This window comes from Aquarana catesbeiana, linkage group LG08, assembly GCF_042186555.1.
Source record: "Aquarana catesbeiana isolate 2022-GZ linkage group LG08, ASM4218655v1, whole genome shotgun sequence".
Classification (NCBI taxonomy): domain Eukaryota; kingdom Metazoa; phylum Chordata; class Amphibia; order Anura; family Ranidae; genus Aquarana; species Aquarana catesbeiana.
The window spans coordinates 53186631-53214270 of record NC_133331.1 but is presented as its reverse complement, the minus strand read 5'-3'; the positions used below and the strand labels follow the sequence as shown (position 1 = coordinate 53214270).

The 27640-nt window shown below is 44.7% G+C and overlaps 1 protein-coding gene across 1 annotated transcript in view; it reads left to right on the top strand.

Moving 5' to 3' along the window:
- The window catches only part of TDRD1 (tudor domain containing 1), a 144277-nt gene that overhangs the window by 98018 nt on the left and 18619 nt on the right, over window positions 1-27640 (top strand). Inside the window, exons 10-16 of the mRNA XM_073597607.1 lie at window positions 3264-3443; window positions 3561-3668; window positions 8058-8228; window positions 8368-8730; window positions 12978-13088; window positions 22196-22366; window positions 25509-26354. Coding sequence (XP_073453708.1) covers window positions 3264-3443; window positions 3561-3668; window positions 8058-8228; window positions 8368-8730; window positions 12978-13088; window positions 22196-22366; window positions 25509-26354 — 1950 coding nt within the window. The remainder of the gene's footprint in view (window positions 1-3263; window positions 3444-3560; window positions 3669-8057; window positions 8229-8367; window positions 8731-12977; window positions 13089-22195; window positions 22367-25508; window positions 26355-27640) is intronic.

The following is a 27640-nucleotide window of genomic DNA, read 5'->3' as shown; positions in this document are numbered from 1 at the left end:
GGGGGTCACTGTGGGGGGGTTGGAGGGCACAGGGGGTCACTGTGGGGGGGGTGGAGGGCACAGGGGGTCACTGGGGGGGGGTGGAGGGCACAGGAGGACGCTGTGGGGGAGTGGAGGGCACAGGGGATCACTGTGGGGGGGTGGAGGGCACAGGAGGACGCTGTGGAGGGCACAAGGGGACACGGGGGGGGGGGGGGGGGGGGGTTTCGAGTGCACAGGTGAACACGGGGGGGGGGGGGAGGTGGGTTGGGTTGCATAGGTGGACACTGGGGGTTATGAAGGGCACAGGGGGACACGGTGGGTGGAGGACACAGGGGGGATACGGTGGGTGGGTCTTATAAGGGGACACTGCAGGTGGGTGGAGGGCACAAGGGGACACTATGGGGGGGGTGTAGGGCACAGGGGGTCACTGTGGGGGGTGGGGTGGAGGGCACTGGGTGGAGGGCACAGGGGGACACTGCGGGTGGGTGGAGGGCACAGGGGGACAATTTGGGGGAGTGGAGGGCACAGGAGGAGGACCGTGGGAGTTAAATAGGGTTTCCTGGGGTCCTGTTGGGGCCCTGTCTTGTCTTTGTCCCCATTCACAAACTCTAGATTATTTTGTAATGGGCCTACATGCTCAGAACTGACCTTTTTTATATTAATATATTTGTAGAATTGTTTGGCGTCTGTCCTATCTTTTGCAATCTGTCTTTTTTTTTGAACTTTTGTGTCTATTTTCTTTTTACATATTCTGTTATATTCTTTTAACATTTAAACAATGATGGTGTTCCTTCATTATTATTTTTTTCAAATAACAGTTTTTATTATTATTCGTGTTAGCAATACAGAATAGAGAAGCATAAAAAATCTCAAATATTATCCAGCATATCTATCTAAAATGTCAAACATATACTCAAGAGATAAAGGTATTGAGTTTGTGCTAATTTTCAATGATATCTCAACGTATAACTTTTAGCAGTTCCTTTTGTTGATAAGAAATGTTAATTCAGTTACGCAGTTGCAAATCGATGCCTATGATTAAACATCTTTAGAGCCTGTAGTATAGGTGGATAGAAGAGAGTAAAGGAGAAGGGGAGAGAAGATGAAGTAAGCCATCTGAGTAAGGTTGGTACTTGGTCATGGTGGATCCTCCCGGAGATGCCACAGCTCCCAAACCCTGTTATGTGCCTCCAATCTGTCTTGCAATCTAGCCTTCATTTTCTCCATCAGTTCAACATCTTTAATTCTAGAGTAAAGATCTTCGGCAGAGGGTGGAGTACGGCGTTTCCAGTTTAGGGCTATAAGGCATCGGGCTGCTGTGAGTATATGCCGTACGAGTTTCTTATACGGTGTGCGGAGTTTTAGTGGTGATAGTCCTAGTAGGAAGAACTTTGGGGATGCTTGAACTTGCATTTCCAGAAGATGGGATAGTAGGTGTTGGACCCTTTTCCAATAAGGGGTAAGCAGTGGGCAATCCCAGTAAATATGTATGAAGGTGCCTTTTGCTCCCTGACATCGCCAGCACTTATCTGAGCTAGTAGGGAAAATTGTATGGAGCACATCTGGAGTCATGTACCAGAAGAACAGAATTTTATATGCATTTTCTTTATAAAGTGTACACATTGAACTCTTTGCTGTCTGGGTCCAAATCGCCTGCCATTGTGCTAGTGGGAGTTCCTCATCAAGGATTTTCTCCCACTTAAGCATGTAAGAGTGTTTGCCTTGCTCTTCAAGGGAGATGGCGTTTAGAATCTTATAGATTCCCGATATGATACCTTTCTGTGTGTTACCTGCTAAAATTATAGTTTCAAACGGGGATGGGGAAGAGAACTGCAAGTTCGGGGCTATAGTCAATGCATAATGTCGAATTTGTAGGTACCCATAGAATGCCTGACGTTATGGCGGACATGTCGGACATTTTTGACACATTTTTGGGACCATTGTCATTTATACAGCGATCAGTGCGATTAAAAATGCACTGATTACTGTGTAAATGACACTGGCAGTGAAGGGGTTAACCACTAGGGGGCGGGGAGGTGTTAATCAGTACTAGGGGAGTGTTTTCTAACTGTAGGGGGGTTGGGCTGTGTGTGTCACTAGACTGATCACTGCTCCCGATGACAAGGAGCAGAGATCAGTGACACTTGTCACTAGGCAGAACGGGGAGATGCTGTTTACATCAGCATCTCCCCGTTCGTCCTCTCCGTGAGGCGATCGCGGAGATCCCCGTGGCGATAGAGTCCGCGGGACCCGCGACCCGACTCACGGAGCTCCCGACACGTGCACGCTATGGCACGGCGGGGAATTCGAATGGATGTACCTGTAAGTCCATTTGCCCAGCTGTGCTATTCTGCCGACGTACATCGGCGTGCGCGGGTCGGGAAGTGGTTAAAAGAAACAAAATACAATAAAAAAAAAAAACAGACAACCTCCTAGAGATAATGAGAAACATTGTAACGCTTCCTCCTTTTAGATCAAAGGAATGAACTTCAGTCTGTAAATGAGGTCAGTTTACCCAGTGAAAGACCAAACCTTTTTCTGACACGTGTTAAAACTGGTATTTTTTGCTAGAAAATTACTTGGAACCCCCAAAGAGAATAAAATGGCGGTTGTTGCAATATTTTATGTCACACTGTCGTTGCGCAGCGGTCTTTCTAACACATATTTTTGGGGGGGGGGGGGGGGAACACACTTTAATTATTTAAAAACTAAACAGTAAAGTTAGCCCAATTTGTTTGTATAATGTGAAAGATGATGTAATGCCGTGAGAATCGTGAGAGAGTCGTGTTCTTTATTCTAAGCAAAAAAAATTGTGATTCTCATTTTGAAAAGAATTGTGCAGCTCTAAGTCGCATTGAAGAATTCACATTTCTGTTTTGTGTTCAATGCCAATATTTCCTCCAGTCTAAGTCTTGGAGAGCAGCCCTCATCCTTGGAAAATTTGCTCTCTTAAAGTTAAGTGTTTTTATCTTTCCCGTATGTGTTTGTTGCTAACATTAGCCGCATAAAGCAAAAACGTTCGGTAAATACCACATAAAACAGGAGTGAAAGTCAATTCACAAATCCTTATAGGAATTTGTAAAAAAAAATGTGGGGTTCCCCTCCCAAAATCCATATCAGACCCTTGTGTGAGCATGCAGAGCTTGTAAATAAAAACTACTTTTTTTCCATGTCTAGTTTATGTATTAAAAAAAAAGTAGTATTGTTCAAACTCAACTCGGGCTACATTACAATGACTGTGATTTGTCCATCTCATGAACATTACCACCATGTTCCTTTAGTTCCCACACTGGAGAAATCCCCAGTTGAACCCATAGAGAAGAAGCCGTCCTGCATCAGTTCGGAGTCTCCAGACATGCAAGGAAAGCCTTACTCCTTTAGTGTTGGAGATCAGTTTGAGGCTCTCATCACCGTCTTCCATAACCCAGAGATGTTCTTTTGTCAGAAAGTTCAGACTGCAAGTAAGCCTCATCATTTTTACTTTGTGTTTTTTAAGGATTTTTTTAATTTGGGTTATCTAAATATCTTCTGTTTATTGTGCGTTCAGATTTTTTTTTTAATTGTCCCCTTTCTGTTAGAACAACTTGCTGAGCTTGTAGCTGCAATGAACAAGAAATGCAACGCATTAAACACAACAGTGATTTCCTTACCAGAACCTGGGAATGTTTGCTGCGCCCAGTTCACAGGTAAACGACTAAGGGCTTTTTATTTTTTTTTAATTAGCTATTCATACTTTTTTCAGATGCTGTTTATTAACCCCTTGATGCCACCTGTACACAGATTTGCAACCTCGCAGAAGTATGTCTTTATCTGTGAGGCCATATGTATGCATACCTGATCGCACCGCTCGCTTCCCAGCACAGAGACCGGGCTCTCCCCAACAATTGTGACCCGGGACTGCCTGTCACCTGATGACTGCGATAGCCTCTGATTGGCTGTCACAGTGATCAGTCACAGTGTAGCCCACCCCTGTGTTTTCTTTATCGTCTGAATGGAGAGAAAGATACATTGTATATGTACAGTATACATTATATACAGTAATTGTATCGTTTTCTCCTTGCAGAAGAGGATGATATATACAAACAAAAGTGAGTGAAAAACAAATAAACAATATCTAGATTAAGGTTTGATCTAGGTTAGTGTTGGTGTCAGGATCAAAGGTCCAGTGTCAGTGTGTTTTAGGAAAGATGAGCAAAATTCGTCCTATTGTTTCTGGGCACTACTACGGGTACAAGCATCAAATAATGAACACATTTGGTGTATATCTGCGATCGTCGTGAGCAGAAGTCATTTTGGTTTGTTCATTGGTGGCAAGTTATTTTAATAGCAAGAAATGTACAGCTTAAATTTTTTTTTTTAACAAATCGTTTATTCAAGTTTTTCAAATGAACAGACATTGGAAAAGGGTTACAAATCTTCCCAGACAGAAAAATTTTCAGCAGGGGTGCAAACAGTACAGGCGTGTAACAAACAGTAAATGCAGTAGACAAGTGTTCCAGTAGTCTAAACGGGTAAAGCGCCGCTTTACCGCAAACGCCCCCGCCCCAGTGTGAAAGGACCCTTAGGAAGTCGCAGATACCCAGAAGGAGGGGGATAGGGCTATATGGAATGTTTATTTCCCCTATAGAGTTAATGTCAGCCAAGACTGCCTTCCAGAATTCCACTATACTAGGGCAGGACCAGACCAAATGGTAAAAGTCAGCGTTTTCTGAGCTACATTTAGGGCAGTTGGACGTTCTTTCAGGATAGATTCTCGCCAAGCGTGCCAGGGAGTAGTAAGTGTGGTGTAAGAATTTCAACTGAATAAATCTATCTCGTGACAATATCATCAGGGGTAGATGTCGCTGAATTCCCTCCTCCCAGTCATCGTCCGCTAGCTCTGGAATATCCCTTTGCCAGACCGAGAACAGTTAAGAGACCTTGGATGTGTCAAGAACAGCGAATCTGTTGTATAAAGTACAGCTAAATTTAAAAAATATTTGTATTTTTTACTATTTTGAACCAGTTATTTATTAATAAAACAAAGATCAGGGGATATCCATTACCATTTATCACCAAATGAAAGCCCAGTTTGTCCTGAAAAAAAAAACGAGGTATCTTTTACCTGGATACACTTGTTGCAGTAGTTACAATGATATGTACAGTTTTAGAAAAGCATGTCAAAATTGTTTTCAGGCATTAGCATTTGTTTTACTCTGTCACCAAGGGGTTAAAAAACCTGTGGACTTACCGTATATACTCGATTATAAGTCGATCCGAATATAAGCCGAGGCACCTAATTTTACCACAAAAGACTGGGAAAACTCATTGACTCGAGTATAAGCCTAGGGTGAGAAATGCGCAACTACTGTAAATGGACAAAAGGGTCAACAATGCCCATTTGCAGCTTCACTGTGCCCATTTGCATGTTTCACTGTGCCCATTTGCAGCCATAGGTCCCCCGAACTTCAAACTCAGTTGTTAAGGGTACCTAGATGCCCCCTAGCTGCAGCCAAAATTTGGGGTCTCTGGACCTAAAGGGTCCCGAAATGACATTGCTGCAGATGGTCACAGTTGACCGACTTTGGGGCCCCGTATCTTGGGGCTACTTGGTGCTAGGAACCCCAAATATGGTGTGCAAACCCAGTGGAACTAACACTACAACATGGGGTTCCTAGCACCAAGTGGCCCCGAGATACGGGGCCCCAATGTCAGTTTGGAAAATGTTAAGCACTTTTCTGCAGCAGAGAATGACATTTTCCAAACCGATTTTGGGGCCCCATATCTCGGGGCCACTTGGTCATAGGAACCCCAGCTTTGGATATGTTGTAGTGCTAGGTCCACTGCGTTTGCTCACCAAATTGGTTCCTAGCACCAGGTGGCCCCGAGATACGGGGCCCCAAATTCGGTTTGGAAAATGTCATTCTTTGCACCAGAAAAGTGCAAACTCGACTTATACTCAAGTATACACGGTATGTAAGATATTATAATATTTAGACTTCAGGCACTGTAGTTGATCATCTGTTTGCTGATAGGAGTGCATTGCTGTCAGTTTTTCATCTGTCAATGGATAGATGAAAAACAGACAGACAGAACTCTCGTGTGAAAGAACCTTTATTTATGAAAGATTTGTATTTTCTCCCTTCTATTTAGTAATGTTTTCGTTGTTTGGAGACTAAACTAAACTTCACTGAAAAAGATGCACATAAATTGAATTTATTTTAATTTTCTCAGCACGATCGCAGACCTATCAGATCTGTGTTAGAGCCTGGTATGCGCCACTCATTTTTAGGTTGAACGTAAAAAAACTGTCCTCTCCGGTTGGAGCCTCTATTTACTGTGCGAAGTTAGTACAGCGACTTCCCCCGCTGAGCTGTTGTGTTCTGACAGGGGGCGGCACCCCGCCAGAACACTCCGATCAGCGCTCCCTGGCATTGGCGGAGAGTGCTGATCAGGAGTCGGTCGGCTGCTGGTTTTCCAGCATGCTCGTCTGTCAAACAAACCTACACATGGGCCGAATTATTATTTATTTATTTTTTTAACCAGCTGACATTCGGCCCATGTGTACTAGGCTTAAGGGTTGTAGAGGTAAAGAGTCAAAGATAACATAAAGAGAGTTGCCATCCTTCAAGTGCCATGCTGTAATCCCAGCCTCTGAGTGTGCAAAACAAGACACAGCCCTGTAGTGAGGTGATTTCTGGAGCAGGGAGACAGTGTGGGTATTTAGATAGCAACAGATAGACTGAAACTGTAGAGTCAAAGGATGTGCAAGTCTAAGAAGACAAATGATGCTGCGGTCAATTGACTTTTTATGCTGCTCCTCGTTCTCTCGATGTGCTGTACAGTGAGTAAATCTTACCAGGTAAGATTCAGGTACTTAAGCAGAATACATTTAACAAAATATATTTAACTACTTGCTGCCCGCTCACAGTAGTTTTACTGCGGGTGGCACAGGCAAGCTGGACAAGGTAGCTGTTAGTGGCTGGATTTCTTTCAGGTTTTGGGTGCACATGTGCATGCCCCCTGCCGACCCGTGCTGTGATTGGACACAACATTTGTTTGGCAGTTGATCTGAGCCAATGATTTTGGCTGAAGTCAGCTGATCGGCTGTTACCAATCTCACACAGAGCTGTGTGTTTACAAAAAACACAGAACTCTGTGTACTGTATAGGGAACAGCAATCTGGCTGTTTCGTCTCCCTACAAAGCAGGGGGAAAAATAAAAGAAGATAGTATAGTAAAAACAGCACACATGACACACCTTATACATTATTAGACAGTTAACCCCTTGATTGCCCCTGGATGTTAACCCCTTCCCAGCCAGTGTCATTAGTACAGTATAACTGATTACTGTATTAGTGTCACTAGCAATGTCCATGTCAGTGACCCTCCCATATAGTCTGCTAACACCAGATTGCCCGCCACCCTATCACAGTCACACTATAAGTCGTTGATCTGTATAGCATCTATAGCTGCGTAAATATACCATAGTTTCTAGACGCCATCATTTTTGCACAAATCAGTTAAAGCGGGTTTCCCATTTTAAAAAAAAAAAGGAGGAAAGTGACGTCAGGAGCCCAGGCACCGAAGGAGGCAGACTACGAGGGACCCTCTAGCAACAGGCATTTAGAGCCGAGTAAAAAAAAAAAAAAATTTGTCCAAATGTTTTTTTTTTTTAAGCACATTACTATTTTTTTTTTTTTTTGGGGGGGGTGGAACGCCACTTTAATATACACTCACTGAAATTTTTTTTTTATACCAAAGACATGTAGCAGTATACATTTTGGCCTAAATTCATGAAGAATTTTATTTTATCTGAATAAAATTCTAAAAATTTCATTTGGTACAGTGTTGCATGATCGAGCAATTGCCAGTTAAAGTAGCGCAGTACTGAATAGTAAAAAAATGCCATGGTAATGAAGGGGGTAAAACATTTCAGAGGTCAAGTGGTTAATGATGTACTAATGAACACCGAGAGCCATTACTTGATTGATTTTTTTTTTTTTTTTTTAAAGCAGCTTGAAGTTTATCTTTTAAGTGTTTTGGCTGATGGTGATAAATTGCCTGTATACAATCTGTGTCCTTTACCTTTTGCAGCAGACAACAATTGGTACAGAGCTAGCATTGTAAAACACATATCGGAAGACACAGCGCTAGTTGGATATTTAGATTTTGGGAACACAGAGACTTTGCATATATCACGACTGCGCCCCATTGACATTGATATGTTGCAGACTCCTTTTCACGCTATCCAGTGCTCTTTGGCCGGTAAGTGACAATTCTCTGTCAAGGTGGGTCATACTGATTCAAGTGGCTAGCACTTTGGCCTCATTTCACAGAACCTGCAAGTGATGGGAGTAATGCAGACTGTGTGAATCTATGAAAAATAATGATTTTTCTGACACAGGTGTGAAGCCTCCATCTGGAACATGGAGCTCAGAAGCCATTCATACAATAGGCACCCTTGTTATGAACAAGGTGTTCACAGCTGTGGTGGTTTCAGAGTCTGAAGGCACTCTTGCTTTGGATTTGATTGACGAATCATCTACACCTCCAGTGGCTGTCTTACAGCATCTTATTGCTGCTGGTTTATGCGAGGCTGATAAATTTTCCAGTGACTCTGTTCCAACTGTCCAGAAGGAAGAAGTGTCGCCCAGGGAACCTTCACAGCTGGGATGGACACAGCTCCCACTTGGCCAGGAAAGAGAGGTTATAGTGTGCATGCTGCAATCTCCAGGAGACTTCTTCTGCCACATTTATAATCTTACAGGTAAGGGACCCTTCCTTTTTTTATGATCTACATATCTGCTTCCCCCTTCATTACATTTTAACCTTTCTACCCTCCATTCAACCTATTCCCACCTTACTTCTCATGCCTTACTCTTATCGTAATCCATTTCTTCTTTTGTCCCTCCTCCCCTTTCTTTTCCTACCTGTTGGGTAAAGGTAAGACCAGAGAGTCACATGCCGCTTGTGGGCAGAGTACAGCCAATTGTGGTGCTAGATCTCAAATGTGTCTGATGGTAGAGGTGTTCTAAGTCAATGGAATGCCCTGGAGGAGCATCAGAAAACTGTGGTGCTACCACTAACAACTAGTGTGCAGTCAGCAGACTGATCACAAGCTGACTGATGACAAATAGATTGCATGGTCAGTAACAGGCAGGTGTCAAGTTAGGTGGCAATCCAAATAGCTTGGTCAGTAACAAGCAGAGGTTGAGTCAGGAAGCAATCCAAACAGTGTGTTCAAGAACAAGCAGCGGTCAGGTGACAATTCATATTTCATGGTCAGGAACAAGCACAGGTTGGGTCAATCAGCAATCCAAATTGCATGGTCCTTAAGAAGCAGAGGCCTGGTCAGGCGGCAATCCAGATAGCCAGGTCAGGAACAAGCAGAGTTTGGGTCAAACAGGTCTAGAGAAAACAATGCAGTTGAACTCTATCAGAAACCATTTAAATAGTGCACACGCCAGTGAGCTGAGGGATCGGTGAGACCTTGGCTGTACCTGTTGCTGGATGTAGTTAGTACGAAAAGAGGCTGAGAGCTTTAAATCTGTAATCCACCAGCGCGTAGACTGTGTGGTGTTCCAAACTGAGGAGGAAGAAATAGATGAAGCAGGAATCTGCCAAAGCAGAGAATGTGACTGCTCCAAACACTGCCCTTACGTTTACCTGATCTCACCTCATTTGCTCCTTTCTCTCCTTCCTTCCCCCTAATTTGTATCTCTATTCTCCTCCCTCACTTTCTTCCTGCTTCTCTTACACGTAAGTCCCGCCCACATATGTAAATGCCGTTCAAACCATACATGTGAGGTATCGCCACGTGCATTGGAGAAGAGCAACAATTCTAGCACTAGACCTCCTCTGTAACTCTTAACTGGTAACCTGTAAAACATTTTAAATTGTTGCCTATGTAGATTTTTAAGTACCGAAGTTTGGCGCCATTCCATGAGTGCGCGCAATTTTAAAGTGTGACATGTTGGGTATCTATTTACTCGGCGTAACATCATCTTTCACATTATACAAAAAATTGGGCTAACTTTACTGTTCTGTTATTTTTTTAATTCATGAAACTTAAAAAAAAAAAAAAGTTTGAAAAATTGTTGAGCCAATACTGTGCGACATAAAAAGTTGCAATGACCACCATTTTTATCCCTAGGGTGTCTGCCAGTTAAACATATATAATGTTTGGGGGTTCTGAGTAATTTTCTAGCAAAAAAATTATGATTTTTACATGTAGGAGTGGAGTGCCAGAATAGGCCCGGGATGGAAGTGGTTTAAGACTAATGCACCGTACACACGATCGGACATTGATCGGACATTCCAACAACAAAATCCTAGGATTTTTTCCGACGGATGTTGGCTCAAACTTGTCTTGCATACACACGGTCACACAAAGTTGTCAGAAAATCCGATCATTCTGAACGCGGTGATGTAAAACACGTACGTCGCGTCTATAAACTGGGCAGTAGCCAATAGCTTTCATCTCTTTATTTATTCTCAGCATGCGTGGCACTTTGTGCGTCGGATTTGTGTACACACGATCGGAAATTCCGACAATGGGTTTTGTTGATTTTATAGCCTGCTCTCAAACTTTGTGTGTCGGAAAATCCGATGGAAAAAGTCCGATGAAGCCCACACACGGTCGGAATTTCCGACAACACGCTCCGATCGCACATTTTCCGTCGGAAAATCCGAACGTGTGTACGGGGCATAAGCCTTTTTCTGACACTTGTTCCTTACAAGTTAAAATCTGTCTTTTTTGCTAGAAAATTACTTAGGACCCCCAAACATACATCATTTTTTTAGCAGAGACCCTAGAGAATAAAATGGCGGTCATTGCAATATTTTATGTCACACTGATTTGCTCAGCAATCCTTCAAACGTAGTTTTTTGGGAAAAAAAATACACATTTTTTTGTGATACGGCATTGTGTCGCTTTAACTGACAATTGCGCGGTCGTCTGACCCTGTATCCGAACAAATTTTACATCCTTTTTTTACCCACAAATAGAGCTTTCTTTTGGTGGTATTTGATCGCCACTGCGGTTTTTATTTTTTGCGCTATAAACAAAAAAAGAGCGACAATTTTGAAAAAAACACAATACTTTGTACTTTTTGCTATAATAAATATCCCCATTTTTTTTTTTTTTTAAAAAAAACACATTTTTTTCTCAGTTTAGGCCGGTATGTATTCTACATATTTTTGGTAAAAAAAATCGCAATAAGCGTATATTGATTGGTTTGCACAAAAGTTATAGCGTCTACAATATAGGGGATAGATTTATAGCATTTTTATTATTATTATTTTTTTTTTTACTAGTAATGGCGGTGATCTACGATTTTTATCGTGACTGCGACATTATGGCGGACACATCATTTTTGGGACCATTGGCATTAATACAGCGATCAGTGCGATTAAAAATGCATTGATTACTGTAAAAATGTTACTGGCAGTGAAGGGGTTAACACTAGGGAGCGATCAAGGGGTTAATGTGTTCCCCTAATGTGTGTTCTAACTGAAGGGGGGAGGGGACTGACTAGGGGAAGAGATAGATTGCTGTTCATACTTTGTATGAACAGACGATCTGTCAATTCTCCCCTCAGAGAACCAGGATCTCTGTGTTTACACACAGAGGGTCCCGCTTCTTGCCATGTTTCAAGCTATCGCGGGAGCCCGGCGGTCTCGCATCGGCTCCTGGGGCGAGCAGCGGGCCCCTAGTGGCCGCTTCAGGAACTGACGTAAAATGATGGCGATTCACGCAGCCGAGCCATGTTGCTGCAGTACAACTGCGGCGGCTGGTCGGCAAGTGGCTAATGTATTTAAAATAAAAAAAACAGTAAAGTTAGCCTAGTTTTTTTTTGTATAATGTGAAAGATGATGTTACGCTGAGAATTGAGAGAGAATTATAATCTTTATTCTAAGCAAAAAAATAATTGTGATTCTCATTTTATCCAGAATCGTGCAGCTCTAGTATCAATTAAAAAAAAATAATTTTTGATAAACCACTTGGTCTTTTTTCTGCCATCACGTTTCTGTTTTCCCAGGAATGAAAGAACACAGGAGGGCTTGTACTGTTTATACTGCTGCCTACTGGAGGATTGGACACAAAAATTGTAGGCCAGCCCAGGATAACCCCTATACTACCAACATCCATCAGTTTTTTTTTTTTTTTTTTTCGTTTTTTTTTTTGCTGTTCTCGTAGAAGGATGATCATCTTTTCTTTCGCCCTGCTAAGATAAAGTCTAACCCTTTTCTGTTATTTTTTTTTCTTCAATCATGATTCCTCGCTACATTTCTGCTTGGGCTGGTCTCTACATATCTGGTCTACAGATGGACCTTTTTTCTCCTGTTGAGTTTGGTTTGCCGCACCTGGACCTTGGTGGACTGGATGTTGCAAAGCTAGCCTTTCCTGCAGTGAACTGGCAACTATAGCTCAGCTTCAATGAATTGGCAAGGAGTGTTGTCAGCCCTGCCCAGTTCTCCGATGTGAACTACAGAACCCCTCCTGCAATGACATAAGGTGGAGAACTGAGAAGGGCTAACAACTTTTGGGGTTTTAGTACAGCCATGGTTGTTGGCTCACTACAGGAAGTTATAGTGGTACCAAACCCATTGATTCTAAACAGTTTCACAAAGCAGTTCATGCTGGGAATGCTGACTGTCACATTTACTTGTGCTCCCAACCAAACTGTCAAACCATCAAATAGCTGGTGTCATAACTGATCACATGTGCAACACCATGGTAGCTGCCAGACAAACAGAAGCTAAGATGACGGCTTCCTTGACTGAAAAGGAGAAGGTGGGTTTAGTGCCAGTTTTAATATATCACTGGATTTCTTTTAAATTACCAGTTATTTTTATGCAGTTGCAGTGATTTGGTACTGTACGATAAGGTACTGTACGTGCGAGTATTGCAGAGATGTACAGACTATGTATTTTTGGTTTTTAATCTTGTCAAAGGATAGACTGTAAGTTGTTTTCCACTAAGTAAATGAAAATCTTTTGAATGATTTTCAGATTTAAGCTCTCTGAATGATTTAAATGTCTCGCTGGGACAGTACTGCGTTCAGCATGTGTCTGAGGGCTACACACCTGTTAAAGGAGACGTGTGTGGAGCTTTCTTCTCTGGTAAGTGACACAATTCTTCTTCAGTGCATAGTACTGTTACAGGATCCAGTGAGTCTAGGCAAGATTTATAATTATTTTCTGCAAACTAGTAGTAGTTGGAATTGAGGATGATGTGCTTGATGCTCCACTTCTGTTGAGGCAGTAATAACCCTTCCAGAATAACTAGAGTATATGCATGCAAGGATTTATGCTATATATGTATTTCATATTTCTACTTGCATTTGTTTTCTATTATCCATTCTTTTAACTTTAGCTAGATCTTAATAGAGGATTCAGTGGGTATGACCTCAGTGTGCATTACCGTTATCCACAGCTTTCCAGGTAGGAAACAGCCCAATGGTAATTTTGTGAGCAAGGTGCTCTTGTTATCACCTTCTAAAGTTTGTCCACGGCACCTCAATTAGAATAAGTGTCCATTTTATAGATTCATTTTAATGTGCACTAAATAAAGCTTATCTCCAAGAAATTTTTTTTCCTTATCGGCAATAAAAAGATTGTTTCTGTTGTAAAGAAAAGAACATACTGTATTTATCGGCTTAGAACACGCACAGGCGTATAACACATTCATTCATTTTAAGGGGGAAGTTTCAGGAAAAAAACTTAAATTTTAAATAAGGAACTTTGAAGCAAAATAAGGGTCAATGCCCATCTGCAGCCTCACCATTGCCATCAATGTAGCCTGATCAATGCCCATCTGCAGCCTCACCATTGCCATCAATGCAGCCTCATCAGTCCACATCAATGTAGCAGCCTCACCATTGCCATCAATGCAACAGCCTCACCATTGCCATCATTGCAACAGCCTCACCATTGCCATCAGTGCAGCCTGATCGATGCTCATCTGCAGCCTAGAGGGGACAGGAAGGGGGCGGGACGAGCGCCGACAGATTGCATACAGTGAGAATCTCCTATGATAGACAGAACAGTGATCCAATGGTGGCCCAGGAGATTGGACTTCCTATTACAGAGGCCACCCAGTAAACAGAAGATCCTCACTGCATGTAATCTGACGGCGCTGGTCACCCCCCCTCCCTGTCCCCTCCGAGGCAGCTAAAATTGAAATATTGGCGTATAACACGCGCACGCTATTTGCACCCGATTTTCATGTTGAAAAAGTGAGTGGTGTTCGCCAATAAATACTAGGGGTGCAATGGATCGTCATCGATCCGTGATCCGATCCGCGGAGGTTGATCCGTACGGGACACCCGCGATCCACGGAGCGCTCTGTGGCCTCGGCCATAGGAAAGGCCGCGGCTTCGGCCTAGCTCCGGAGCGGCGGCCATCTTGGTACACCCGGCGGCCGTTTAGCACGTGATCGCTCTGTCAAATGACGGAGCGATCACTTGTAACAAAGCCGCTTCCTCTCTCCCCTCTGTGTACTGATCTGTACAGTGGAGGGGAGAGATCGGATGGCAGCAGTGCCAATACTCTGCAATGCCCTGCCAATACTCTGCAATGCCCTGCCAATACTCTGCAATGCCCTGCCAATACTCTGCAATGCCCTGCCAATACTCTGCAATGCCCTGCCAATACTCTGCCGTACTCTGCCATACCCTGCCAATACTCTGCCAATATACCCGCCAATACCCTGCCACACCCTGCCAATAGGGAGATTGTGGATATTACAGTGGGGGAGATTTTCTCCCTTCGCCTTTCAGGACAGCACCTTGGAGAGAGCGTAGCTCCACCTCTTAGACAGGAAACACTGCGTGACAACGCCCCTTTAAAAAGCAGCTGCTTCCACCATGCCATCAGTTTTTAGTGTTTCCTCCGCCATGGTGGAAGCACTGCTTGGGGAACCAGAGGGGCTGCGCTCTCTCCAAGGAGAGGGTTTTGGCAGGACCTCCACGTTTGGGTACTCAGACCAACCCAGCTCCTTCCCTTACGTGAGGAGGGTGCTCCGGTGTCCCTTCCTTCTCCGGCTCACAGGAGTAATGGTCTGCCGGAAGTTTTCCACCCGGGGTGTTCGGGGGGCCGCGGTTGTGCTCAGTAAGAGCGTCCATGCCAGGCCTCTGCATGGCGGCGCCGAATCCCGGACAGCAGGTGATGTCAGTTCCGGTGGGCGGATACTTCCGGCGGGGCGTAGCAGCGATTGGTTCCTGCTGCTGGAACGCAGGAGGAAGGGGCGGGTCCTCTGGCCGGGACTTCCTTTTGTTTGGCACATGGAGCCTAGTACACAGTGCAGCAGCTGCGGATTGCACTATGGAGACAGCGGAATCGTCAGCAGCAATGGCGGATGCAGGCGCCCAGGTTCCCGGCCAGGCCCAGGTAGGAGAGGTGCGGTGGCACCTCTTTCCTTTTATATCACTGGGTGTTTTATCTTTGATGTGGTTATTCAAAACCTGCTGCTGTCTGCTATGGGGTAACAGTTTCCATTAGCAGTTCAGCAAAGGAGTGAGACTCTGGGCACTTAGGGTGTTGGCTGGAGGTACTACTTTTCTCTGAAGCCTTAGTTCTAAAGGACCTGGGTTTTTTCTTGTTTCTCTGTTTCAGAAAGCTACTGCCAAATCAGAGAGAACAGGGAGAAAGTGCCCCTCATGCAAAAATCCTTTAAGGGACTCTTGGCCCAAACCACTGTGCAAATCCTGCATTGTGGATTTAGTAAAAGAAGAATCCTCACGAGTGCAAAGAGCTCTTATCTTCTGTGAGGAAGGAGTTAGCAGAGGCCCTAGGGACAGTGCGTTCCCTTGTAAAGCACGGCCAGAGTTCCAGCCAAGAGCAGAGTTCTCACTCCAGTTTCCCTCAGTCCACTTCCAGACAGGTGGAAAGTGAGTCGGAGGAGGAAAGGGAAAGCATTCCACCCTCAACCATTGACTCTGAGGAGGAGGAGGTGGAAGAAGAGTCAAGATCATCTAGATATAAGCTGTCACTTGAGGAGGTGGATGAATTACTCAAGGCAATTTATACTACCCTGGAGATCCAGGAAGAAAAGGCTCAGCTGTCTGTGCATGATAAGATGTACCTGGGGCTGGAGGAAATTAAACACAGGGTGTTCCCTGTGCATAAAGTGTTAACAGACACTATTAAAAAGGAATGGAAGAACCCAGAGAGAGGACAGTTTTTTTCTAAAACCCTCAAAAGGAGGTTTCCTTTTGAGGAGAATGAGGAACTATTGTGGAATAAAAAACCAAAAATAGACGCTGCCTTTTCTCAAGTATCTAGGAAGACTGATTTAGCTTTTGAGGACATGGGTATTCTCAAAGATGCTATGGATAAGAGGGCAGATGGGCTACTGAAGAAAGCCTGGGACTCATCTCTAGCTAATCTTAAGCCAGCAATGGCGGCTACGGTTGTGGCTAGGAATCTGGAGTGCTGGTTAGAGCAACTTAAAAATCATGTTGTGGCAGGTACCTCCAGAAAGGACTTATTGGAGTCCTTCCCTACCCTGCTTAAGGCAGTAAAATATATGGCAGATGCCTCTGCAGAATCTATCAGGATGTCAGCCAGGTCCTCTGCGCTTGTTAACTCAGCAAGAAGAGCACTCTGGCTAAAGACCTGGTCAGGGGATTCAGCTTCTAAAGTAAAACTGTGCGGAATTCCCTTTTCAGGAGACCTGATGTTTGGGCCAGAACTAGAGACTGTCCTTGACAGGACAGCAGACAAGGAAAAATTTTCGTCCTTTTCGACAAACCGATAAGGAAAAGGACCACACACAGAAGAGACCCTGGTCTTCTCAGAGAGGAAGAGGTAGAGGTGGGGTACTCTTTAGAACCCCAGAACAAACCCCTAAAAAACAATGACCATCTAGTAGGGGGGAGACTACAGGACTTCTTACCAATCTGGGAAAAAACAACAAAGAGTCCTTTTGTTCTGGGGTTAATCAAAAAGGGTTATCAATTGGAATTCTCACAAAGCCCCCCAAGTCGGTTTTACATCACAAACCTGCCAAAGGATCGGGAAAAGGCTCTGGCCATGAAGTCTCTGTTACAGGAACTGATGCAACAGAAGGTCATTTCCCAGGTTCCGAAAGATCAAGAGGGGAAGGGGTTTTACTCCCACATTTTTATGGTCAAAAAGCCATCAGGAAAGTTCCGCCTGATTCTCAATTTAAAGGTTCTAAATCGATCCATAAAATACAAAAAATTCAGGATGGATACGATTTTCTCAGTAAGGAATTTGCTAACCCCCAAATGTCATATGGCTTCCATCGATTTGAGAGATGCCTATCTCCATATACCAATAGCGCCCCCATCACAAAGGTTCCTGCGTCTTGCAGTCAATCTGGGGGGAGGGGAGATTTGGCACCTGCAGTTTCGGGCTCTGCCTTTCGGTCTTTCCTCTTCTCCCAGGGTATTCACAAAAGTGATGGCGGAATCTTTGGAGCCCCTGAGACTGAAGGGGATTTCAATAGTACCCTATTTGGACGATCTGCTACTGTTTGCAGACTCAAGGGGTCAAGTAGAGGTCAACCTACAGACAGTTCAAACACATTTAAGAGGTTTGGGATGGCTTCTCAATCTTCAGAAGTCAAACTTAATTCCATCTCAAAGGGTAAGGTTTCTGGGGTACGAAATAGACTCGATAGAACAGAAAATTTTTCTACCCCAGGAGAAAATAGAGAAGATGCAGTTGACCCTGATAACACTTCAATCCAACGCAGAGATCTCTGTAAGACAAGCCATGTCTGCTCTGGGTCTGTTGACAGCAGCAATTCCTTCGGTACAGTGGGCCAGGTTGCATTCCCGTCCTCTGCAATCGGATATCCTGATGAATTGGTCATACCAGGAACCTCTGGAGAAGAAATTCAACTTGGGGGCAAGAGCAAAAAGGTCTCTCTGGTGGTGGAGGAACCTAGGAAACGTTTCAAAAGGGCTTCCTTGGGTCTTTCCGGTAACCAGAAGGCTGACTACAGATGCCAGCGCCTGGGGATGGGGAGCTCACCTGGAAGAAAAAACGGTTCAGGGAGTTTGGACCAAACCAGAAGCAAGAAGATCTTCAAATTGGAGAGAGTTAAAGGCTGTTCACTTAAGCCTCCTCTCCCTCCAGGAATTTCTAGTGAATCAACATGTCCAAATATTGTCAGACAATATGACGACAGTATTATATTTAACAAAGCAAGGGGGCACAAAAAGCAAAACCCTAATGGGTCTAGCGCATCAGATCCTAAGATGGGCAGAGAACAATGTGGCCTCTCTATCAGCAGTCCATCTAAAGGGGACGGAAAACACCTTAGCAGATCTCCTCAGCAGGAAAGAAATAAGGGAAGCAGAGTGGTCTCTCAATCAGGAATTATTCGAAAAGATTTCCAAGAGTTGGGGTCATCCCCAAGTGGACCTCTTTGCAAAAGAGGAAAATGCAAAAATACCAGTCTTCTTCTCTCTTCAGAGACAGGATCAAGCTCTCGGAGTAGATGCGTTAGCTCACAAATGGGACTTCCATCTGTCCTACGCTTTTCCCCCGTTCCAACTGATACCAAAGGTGTTAGCCAAATTCAGATTGGAGTCCACGGAGCTAATATTAATAGCTCCTTATTGGCCAAAAAGACCCTGGTTTTCAACCTTGATGAACCTCTCAGTGAAACCTGCTTGGAGATTACCAATCAGGACAGACCTGTTGAGTCAGGGCCGAATTCTCCATCCAGATCCAGCTTACCTCAAACTAACAGCTTGGTTTCTGAAGAACAAATCTTAAGACGGAAGGGTTTATCAGAGAGGCTTATTTCTACCCTTCTTGCAAGTAGAAAAAAAGTGACGAGAGACATTTACTTTAAAGTCTGGAAGATCTATAATTCTTGGTGTTCCAGTAAAAACTTTGATTTTCGTACCACATTTTCAGTTTTGGAATTTCTTCAAGAGGGATTGGAGAAGGGGTTAGCAGCAAGTACGCTCAAGACGCAGGTAGCTGCTTTATCAGTTTTTTTGGAAAGAACCCTGTCAGGGGAACCTTTAATAATCAGATTTTTTAGGGCAATGGCAAAAGTAAAGCCTAGACCTGTTGTTAGTTTTCCCAAATGGGATTTATCTTTAGTTCTTCAGGGTCTAACTATGGCACCGTTTGAACCCATAGAAGAAGCATCATTACGTTTCTTGACGTTAAAGACTATTTTATTGGTAGCAGTAACTTCCGCACGTAGAATTAGTGAGTTACAAGCCCTTTCAATTAAAGAGCCCTTCATGAGATGTCTACAGGATAGGGTAGTCTTAAGGACGGATCCAGCATTTCTACCAAAGGTGGCTTCAGTTTTTCACCGTACACAGGAAATCATTCTCCCTACTTTTTGTCCTTTACCTTCGGGAGCAGGAGAAGAAGCTTTCCATACCCTTGATGTCAGGAGGTGCCTGCTTAAATATCTGGAAAGAACAAAGGAAATCAGAAAGTCATCCTCACTCTTTGTTTTAATGGAAGGTACTCACAAAGGAGGTAAAGCTTCCAAAAGCACCCTTGGAAGATGGTTAAAGCAGGCCATCAAAGAGGCATACATATCTTTGGGTCTGGAACCTCCGGAAGGGGTATTACCTCATTCTACTCGAGCAGTGGCGGCATCATGGGCAGAAAGGGCTGGGGCATCTCCTGAGCAAATCTGCAAGGCTGCCACATGGTCCAGTTTTTCGACCTTCATAAGGCACTACCGCTTGGATCTACTATCAGCCTCGGACCAATCATTTGGTAGGAAGGTTTTGCAGGCAGTAGTCCCACCCTGAAGTAAGTTTCTCGGTTATCCTCTCCAAGGTGCTGTCCTGAAAGGCGAAGGGAGAAAACCTTAGTTAGACTTACCGGTGACGGTATTTCTACGAGCCTTTCAGGACAGCAGCCTACTTCCCTCCCTTGGTTATCATATGTAAAGTATAATTATAGGACCTGGTAATTGTCTGATTATATTTTCCAGCATGTCGGAGGATTTCTCGGTAACAACTGATGGCATGGTGGAAGCAGCTGCTTTTTAAAGGGGCGTTGTCACGCAGTGTTTCCTGTCTAAGAGGTGGAGCTACGCTCTCTCCAAGGTGCTGTCCTGAAAGGCTCGTAGAAATACCGTCACCGGTAAGTCTAGCTAAGGTTTTTTTTTTTGTTGATCCGAAAATGATCCGAACCGTGACTCCTAATCCGAGGAACAATCCGAACCGTAAGTTTTTTGATCCGTTGCACCCCTAATAAATACAGTATCTGTTAACAATAAAAGCATCAGCTACTGCTCAATTTTTAACGTAAGAATTAAAGTGATTGTAAAGGATCGTTTTTTGCTTTTTTAAAATAACAAACATGTTATACTTCCCTCCACTGTGCAGCTCGTTTTGCCCAGAGTGGCCCCGAACCTCGTCTTCTGGGGTCCCCCGGCGGCTCTCGTGGCTCCTCCCCACACCGGATAACCCCCTAGGAGAAGTGCTCTCCAGAGGGGGTTTACTTGCGAGCGTGCTCCCAAGTCCAGCATTTGTGTCCACAGACACGAATGCCAGACTCGGCCCTGCCCCCCCGGCGCCCGCGTCATTGGATTTGATTGACAGCAGTGGGAGCCAATGGCTGCGCAGCTATCAATCTATCCAATCAAGAGCCGAGACCCCATGGAGAGAGGGAGAGTGTGTCCCAGTACAACAGATCTGTAGAACAGATGAAGGGGCTCAGGTAAGTAAAACGGGCGGGGGGATGCTGGTAGTTCGGTGACTGTCCTATGCATTAAGGTGAAAAAACACGAGGGTTTACAACCCCTTTAAAGCCAAAACTTGCCCTGTATTTTCTTTTTTTTTTTGCCATCAGTATTACATTGGGGAGATTTCCCTTCACTCCTTGTCCCATAGCCAGAACAGGAAGTGAGAGGAAATCCCTCCAAAGTGAGGGAATCCCTGGTTGTCCCTAATTTCACTAGAACTAGTGTCCCCATTGGAAGGTTTTTTCATCCTCTGTTCTGGGGACATTTCAAAATTTGGGATATTCTTCCACTGTCGGTGATAACAGGAAATAGGACAAATAGAGAGCATGAATATCCCTAATGGGAGCACAGACTGGAATAAAAAAAATGACAGATGTACTAATCCCTCTCTGATATATCCAAAAGTAAAAAAAAAAGTTTCACTTGAAATGCAGAATTTCAAGGGCTCAGTATAGCTAACATACTAATATTATAGTATGTTAGCCAGGTGGCTACTATGCTGGTGGTCCGTCAAATTTGGCGACCCATCACATTTGGTAACGGAATGTGCATGGGTACACCCGCTAGCAGGTTGCCTAATCTGACTGGACAATGGAGACAGAAGAAGGCAGCAGCAGAAATTTTAGTACACCCACCTATGTTGTCAATTTGAGAGTACTTTTTGCAATTAAGTCAGCGTATATAAATATAGTATACTAACATCTGTGAAACAAGCTGGCAGGAGTATGAAGGCCATATTGGTACACCCCGTAATGCTCAGCGCTAAAACTTTAGGCTTACAAAATGTAACATCAAATAACCATGACCAACGTCAACACAGTAGATTTATGTATATAAATATTATGTTAACTTTATTGCTAAAATGACTGTAAAATTAAAAATGGAGCTGGGTGTAGTAAGAGGTCCGCTGTCTTCTTCTGACTACAGTGTTCTGTCAGATTAGGCAACTTGCTAGCGGGTGTATGCATGCACAGGTGACTGAACATCCCTTCCATTACCAAATCTGTCGGCGAATCTGGCGGAAAATACCTACTCCTTTCCTGACCACCAGTCCTGTGTTTTTTCCATTGTAGTTTGATTTCAACAGCGGAAGTGTCACTGTAGTAGGAGGACCAGTCCACCCACTCTCACTGTGTAACTTTGATATGCCAGGAGAATCCTAGTCTGTCCTGCCTACTCCTGGTCATAGCCATAGCTTGGCTGAGAAGCCAGGAGACTCCTGGTCTGCCACACGCATGAACACTTGCTGGAATATGTGCCCACCCATTGCATGCTACATTTTCCATTGCACGATAGGATTTGTAGTCTTAAACAGCAACAACGAACACGAACAGAAAGTGCCATTGATGCTTCCTCAACCCCTCCTTACATTTTTTTGGGCATAGATGCTTTCTCCTGTATAAAGTGGTTTTGTTGCAGACATTTTAAAAGGTGAATTTAGCAAAAACTAGTCTGGACAAAATACCATGTTGCTGCTTACTCTTGTTTAAAACTTTACCCAAATTTTATAATTTTGCTTCTACAGATGACGGCAATTGGTATCGTGGGCAGGTGAAGGATTTTACCTCTGCTGGTGCAGCTACGGTACACTTTTTGGATTATGGAAACACAGAAGAAGTATCGGTGGATAAACTCTGCAAAATCCCCTCCGACTTCCTTCAGCTTCCTTTCCAAGCTGTTAAATGCAGTTTGGCAGGTGAGCAATCTCTGCACTGTTTATGATATTGCACAGGTTGCCATGGATTGTCTGTTGATGGCCAATATTGAAGAACCTCCTTCCAAGACAGCTACAATAAATCTCACAATCAGTTCTGTAGTCCTGAAAGCTGGGACTTTGTAGGCTTTCTTTGGCCGAGAGATACATTTGAGCTCTGGCAGGTACCTCACTGTTGTCAACTGAGCCTGCCTGTCAGAGTGATAGACCAAAAATTAAAGTTGGAAGGGGTTGGCCAGCGGTTGTTTTTAACAGGACTGGTATTTTGCCTAGTAGTGTGTCCTGGGTTTAGGGTTCCTGGGGGACTCATGAAAATGTCCAGAAATACACACAAACACCTCCAGTTGCCTAAATATCTATTTTTAAACCGAATCAGAAGTGTTTTTTTTTAATCTTGAAAGATCCATTTATGCTGATAGTTTACAACTCCAGCTTCTCTATTAAGGTCCTAGGACCCCCAAAGTTCTGGTATGCAAACTTCCTGTGGTTAGCTGGCACCTCCTGTGACTATTTGCCAGTGAAGCCACCCTCAGCGATAGGACTGGTATGTGGGAAAGGGGCAGCCCCACAACCACAGGGGTAGGTTGAAATGTACTGATGTGAGTTCCTTTGGTTCTTGCAATCTCCAAAATCTTAATTGAAATGCAAGCACCTAAAGGTTCCTGCTGTATTGTATCAATGGCTCTTCAGAAACACATTTTTTTTTTTCGATTACAGTCTGTGATTGACATAGGATTAGTTGATGGTAATAGTGTAAATACATCTAATAGTAGATACCAATGGAAACATTTATGTAGAGATTTATCGCTTTTTTTTTCTACATAGATTTTTTTTTTACGATGGAATTGGTTATACATATAATTTATATGGTTTGTACGTTAAAGGCATAGCCCACCTTTTGCAGAAATTAGTAAATGTACAAATGTTGCTATAATAAAAAATGTGCATTTACTATCTTTTTGCATTCTGCTGAGTCCCTCTGCCGCATTTGGCAGGATTTTCTTGAATGATCCCTTTAATCTTTAGGTAAAGAGGGGGCGGCGGGATTGAGTTTAGGATGCTGGTGTGCGCAGCTACAGTACCTAACCGCGCGATTGTGTTTCCAGCGCGATACCATTGCGCTGTTTCTCGGCGACAGGGTACTGTGCATGTCGCGCTGGCTCGCTCATCGGGAAAGGAAAACTTTTTTTCCTTTCGCGATGAGTGACAGGCAGTGCTGACAGCTGTCTGCTATGAATCCTGAGGAGGGAACGCCGCGCCAAATTTTAAATAAAAAAACGTCGTGGGTCCCCCCCCCCCCGGGGGGGCATACCAGGCCCTTAGGTCTGGTATGGATTGTAAGGGGAACCCCCTACGCCGAAAAATCGGCGTGGGGGTCCTCCCCAAAATCCATACCAGACCCTTATCCGAGCACGCAGCCGGCCGGCCAGGAAAGAGGGTGGAGACGAGCGAGCGCCCCCCCCTCCTGAGCCGTACCAGGCCGCATGCCCTCAACATGGGGGGGGTGAGTGCCTTGGGGGAGGGGGGCGCCCTGCGGCCCCCCTCCCCACCGCAAAGCACCTTGTCCCCATGTTGATGAGGACAAGGGCCTCTTCCTGACAACCCTGGCCGTTGGTTGTCGGGGTCTGCGGACGGGGGGCTTATCGGAATCCGGGAGCCCCCCTTTAATAAGGGGGCCCCCAGATCCCGGCCCCCCACCCTATGTGAATGAGTATGGGGTACATGGTACACCTACCCATTCACCTAGGGAAAAAAAGTGTCAATAAAAAAAAAAAAAACACAGTACACAGATTTTAAGAATAATTTTATTAGGCAGCTCCGGGGTCTTCTTCCGACTTCGGGGGGGTCTCCTTCCGACTTTTCCGTCATAAGGGGGCGTGACCTGAGTCCCTGTGCATGCTGGGACCGTGACGTCACAAGGGGGCAGGCTCACCGCCTATATAAATGGCTCCGCAGCTCGCACACAGCATTCCAGCCGGAGAGAGTGTTGTGTCAACATCGGAAGAAGAGAAAGAGGCGAGACAGCGGCAGACCCCGACAACCAACGGCCAGGGTTGTCAGGAAGAGGCCCTTGTCCTCATCAACACGGGGACAAGGTGCTTTGGGGTGGGGTGGGGGGCCGCAGGGCGCTCCCCTCCCCCAAGGAACTCATTCCCCCATGTTGAGGGCATGCGGCCTGGTACGGCTCAGGACGGGGGGGGGGGCACTCGCTCGTCCCCACCCCCTTTCCTGGCCGGCCGGGCTGCGTGCTCGGATAAGGGTCTGGTATGGATTTTGGGGAGGACCTCCACGCCGATTTTTCGGCGTAGGGGGTTCCCCTTACAATCCATACCAGACCTAAGGGCCTGGTATGCCCCCCCGGGGGGGGGGGGGGGGGGGGTGACGACGACCCACGCCGGTTTTTTATTTAAAATTTGGCGCGGCGTTCCCCCCTCAGGATTCATACCAGACAGCTGTCAGCACTGCCTGTCGCTCATCGCGAAAGGAAAAAAAGTTTTCCTTTCCCGATGAGTGAGCCATCTCGGCGCTGGCTCCCGCGACGGGGCTCGCAGGTGTCAAATCTCGCTGAGAAATGCGGCAAGATTGACACAATATCGCGGTCACCTACTGTATGCATCAGATTACACCCTGAATATGGGTGTAATATGAAAGCTGATTTAAAATGTGGACTATGCCTTTAATGGTTTAAAGTGGAAGTAAAGGTAGAATGTTTTTGACTTTCATGCATTCTTTCTTTGCATGAGGGTAAAAAAAAAATCTGAGTGCAGCTTCCCCTGAGCCCCCGCTTATACTCTCCTGAGTCCAATTTCAAGCCAGTGATGTGCACTAGAGCCGGAACTTTTACAGCTCTCTCACTTCTCATTGGCTAAGAGACAGCAGCGGGAGCTGTCAATCACTGCCAGGTAGGAGGTGCCTTAGGAGTGAGGCAGCACAAATTACCACCATAGGATGGTGGGCATTTGTTGGGAGGAATCAGGAGTGCCGGCGGGGGACCCGAGAAGAAGAGGATCCGGGCTGCTCTGTGCTAAGCCATTACACAGAGCAGGTAAGTATAACATGTTATAAAAATAAATCTTTAGAATAAAAAAGAAAAATAATTCATAGTTTTTCTTTTTCTCTTAAGGTGTGAAGCCTCATGGCGAAAAGTGGGATCTAATAGCATCTAAAAAATTTCAGGACTCTGTTGCTGGAATAAAGTTGCTTGCTAAAGCAGTTTGCAGAAAGGAAAATGGGTACATTGTCAGGTTGGTGGTGAGTGAGAGCGGTAAAGCCGTAACCGATGTTCTCCTCGCTGAAAAAGTTGCTCTTCCTGATGATTCTAAAACGGACGACACTGATGTGGAGACTGGCCCGGGCTCGGCAGCGAAGAAAACAGATGAAGGCAGCAGCCAAGTTTGCTCTAACAAGGAACCCAATCCAACCAAGGAGACAAAAGTATCTCCCGTTCAGGATTTTCCTGCAAAGGAACAAGTAGGATCATCTCACAGAGATCTATATTCTTCTCAACCTGTCCAGTTGAACTCTACTCAGCCTGCACTTCAAGAAATCCGCTCTGCTAAGGCTGCAACAATCACTACTCCTAAAGAATCATTTTCCCATAATAGCACTGCGTCTCCTTCTGGAGTAAACCGCTCTGGCAATGCTGCACCATCGCTTCCTAAAGAATTCAACTCTAGTTACTCTTCACCAACCTATCAGACAAAATTTAACACTAGTGCTAAAAGTGCAAACTCTGTAAATGGCAGGTTGCCTACTCACAGAAGATCAACTTCTGTTAATCTTGAACCATCAAGTCAAAGAGGGTTCAACTCACCTGTACGATCACCAGGTAGGCTGGTGTCTACCCATGCTACTAGTTCTCCTTTGAAGAATGGGTTAGTCTCAGTTAAGGATTCTCCATCTTTACCACAAGAGTTGAAGTCCACACGGGTCAGTCATCAGCAGTCATCAGCCTTTCTGGAGGCTAGAGGTAAATATACACACATCTGTAAGATGGTGTTGGGTATCCGTGTTGCTATGGGGGCACACAGTGCATTGCACAGAGCAAGTTATAATGACATGTTTGTTATTTTTAAAGAAATAAACTGAACCTTTACAATCACTTTAATTGCCATTGTTGGTCCAGGATAAACTGGCATAGGCCTCCTGTTTGCAGCCCCCCTTTCCTTTTCATTTACTTAAAATAAAATAAAAGGCATTTTTTTTTCCCCATTTTGGATACAGTAAGGGATGTTTATAACCTGTTTTTTATATATTTATTTTGCCATCAGTGACCCATTGGGGAGATTTCACTTCTGTCCCATAGCCAAAACAGAAAGTGAGAGCTAATCCCTACAAAGTGATGAAATCCTGGGATGTCAACGGAACTAGTTCCCCTTGGAAGATTTCCCCTCTATTCCTGTTCTGGTGTCAACCCAAACTTTGGGATTTTCGTTTACTTTCAATAATAATGGTAAACAATGGGGGCACAAACAGCAATAAAACCCTAATAGGAGTCCTAATCACTCTCCACTCTATCCAAAACTAAAACAAAGGTTTTGCCTTTAGTTATACTTTAAATTTGCAATACTGGCAGAGCTCAAATAATCTATGAGCAGACTTGTGTATTTGTAGGTGGCAAAAGTAGCTTGGGTTTATTGTGTGGAGTTTGCTGAAATTAAAGTGGTTAAGCCATGCAACTACCCCCTCTGCTATGTTAAATGTCCCCAGTGCATTTTTTTTTTTTTTAAATGCCGTTGTGTACCCGATTTCAGAGTGTCGATGGGCGCACACATGATCGGCCGCCTCTCTCCTCTTTTGAGCGGACAGCAAAGCGGGTGGGGCTGAGAACCCCCCTGCTGACATCAGCCAGGAGGGGGAGAGAGGCGACTGGTCATGTGTGCAGTGATCGGTGCTCTGAAATGAGGTACACAGCTGCGTTTTTAAAAAAAAGAAATGCACTGGGGACATTTTTTAACATGGCAGAGGGGATTGTTGCAAGGTTATTGTTTTATGAGAACAGCAGGAGGGGAGGATCACGGAGTGGACAGAGCTGACAGGCAGGGAGGGGGGGAGAGGGAGGACAGAACAGGGCTGCGGATGATGGAGGCATGTAAATTGACCACGGTGTCAGGGCTCAGCAGCCATGTTAAACCGTGGTCAGTTTACAGGGGGGGAGGGCAGAATCAGCCAGGTATTTCAGGTGATACAGGGGGCCAAATTACCCAGCACAAGCACTGTGCTGTTACATGCTTTAAGGGAACAGGATCCATTTTT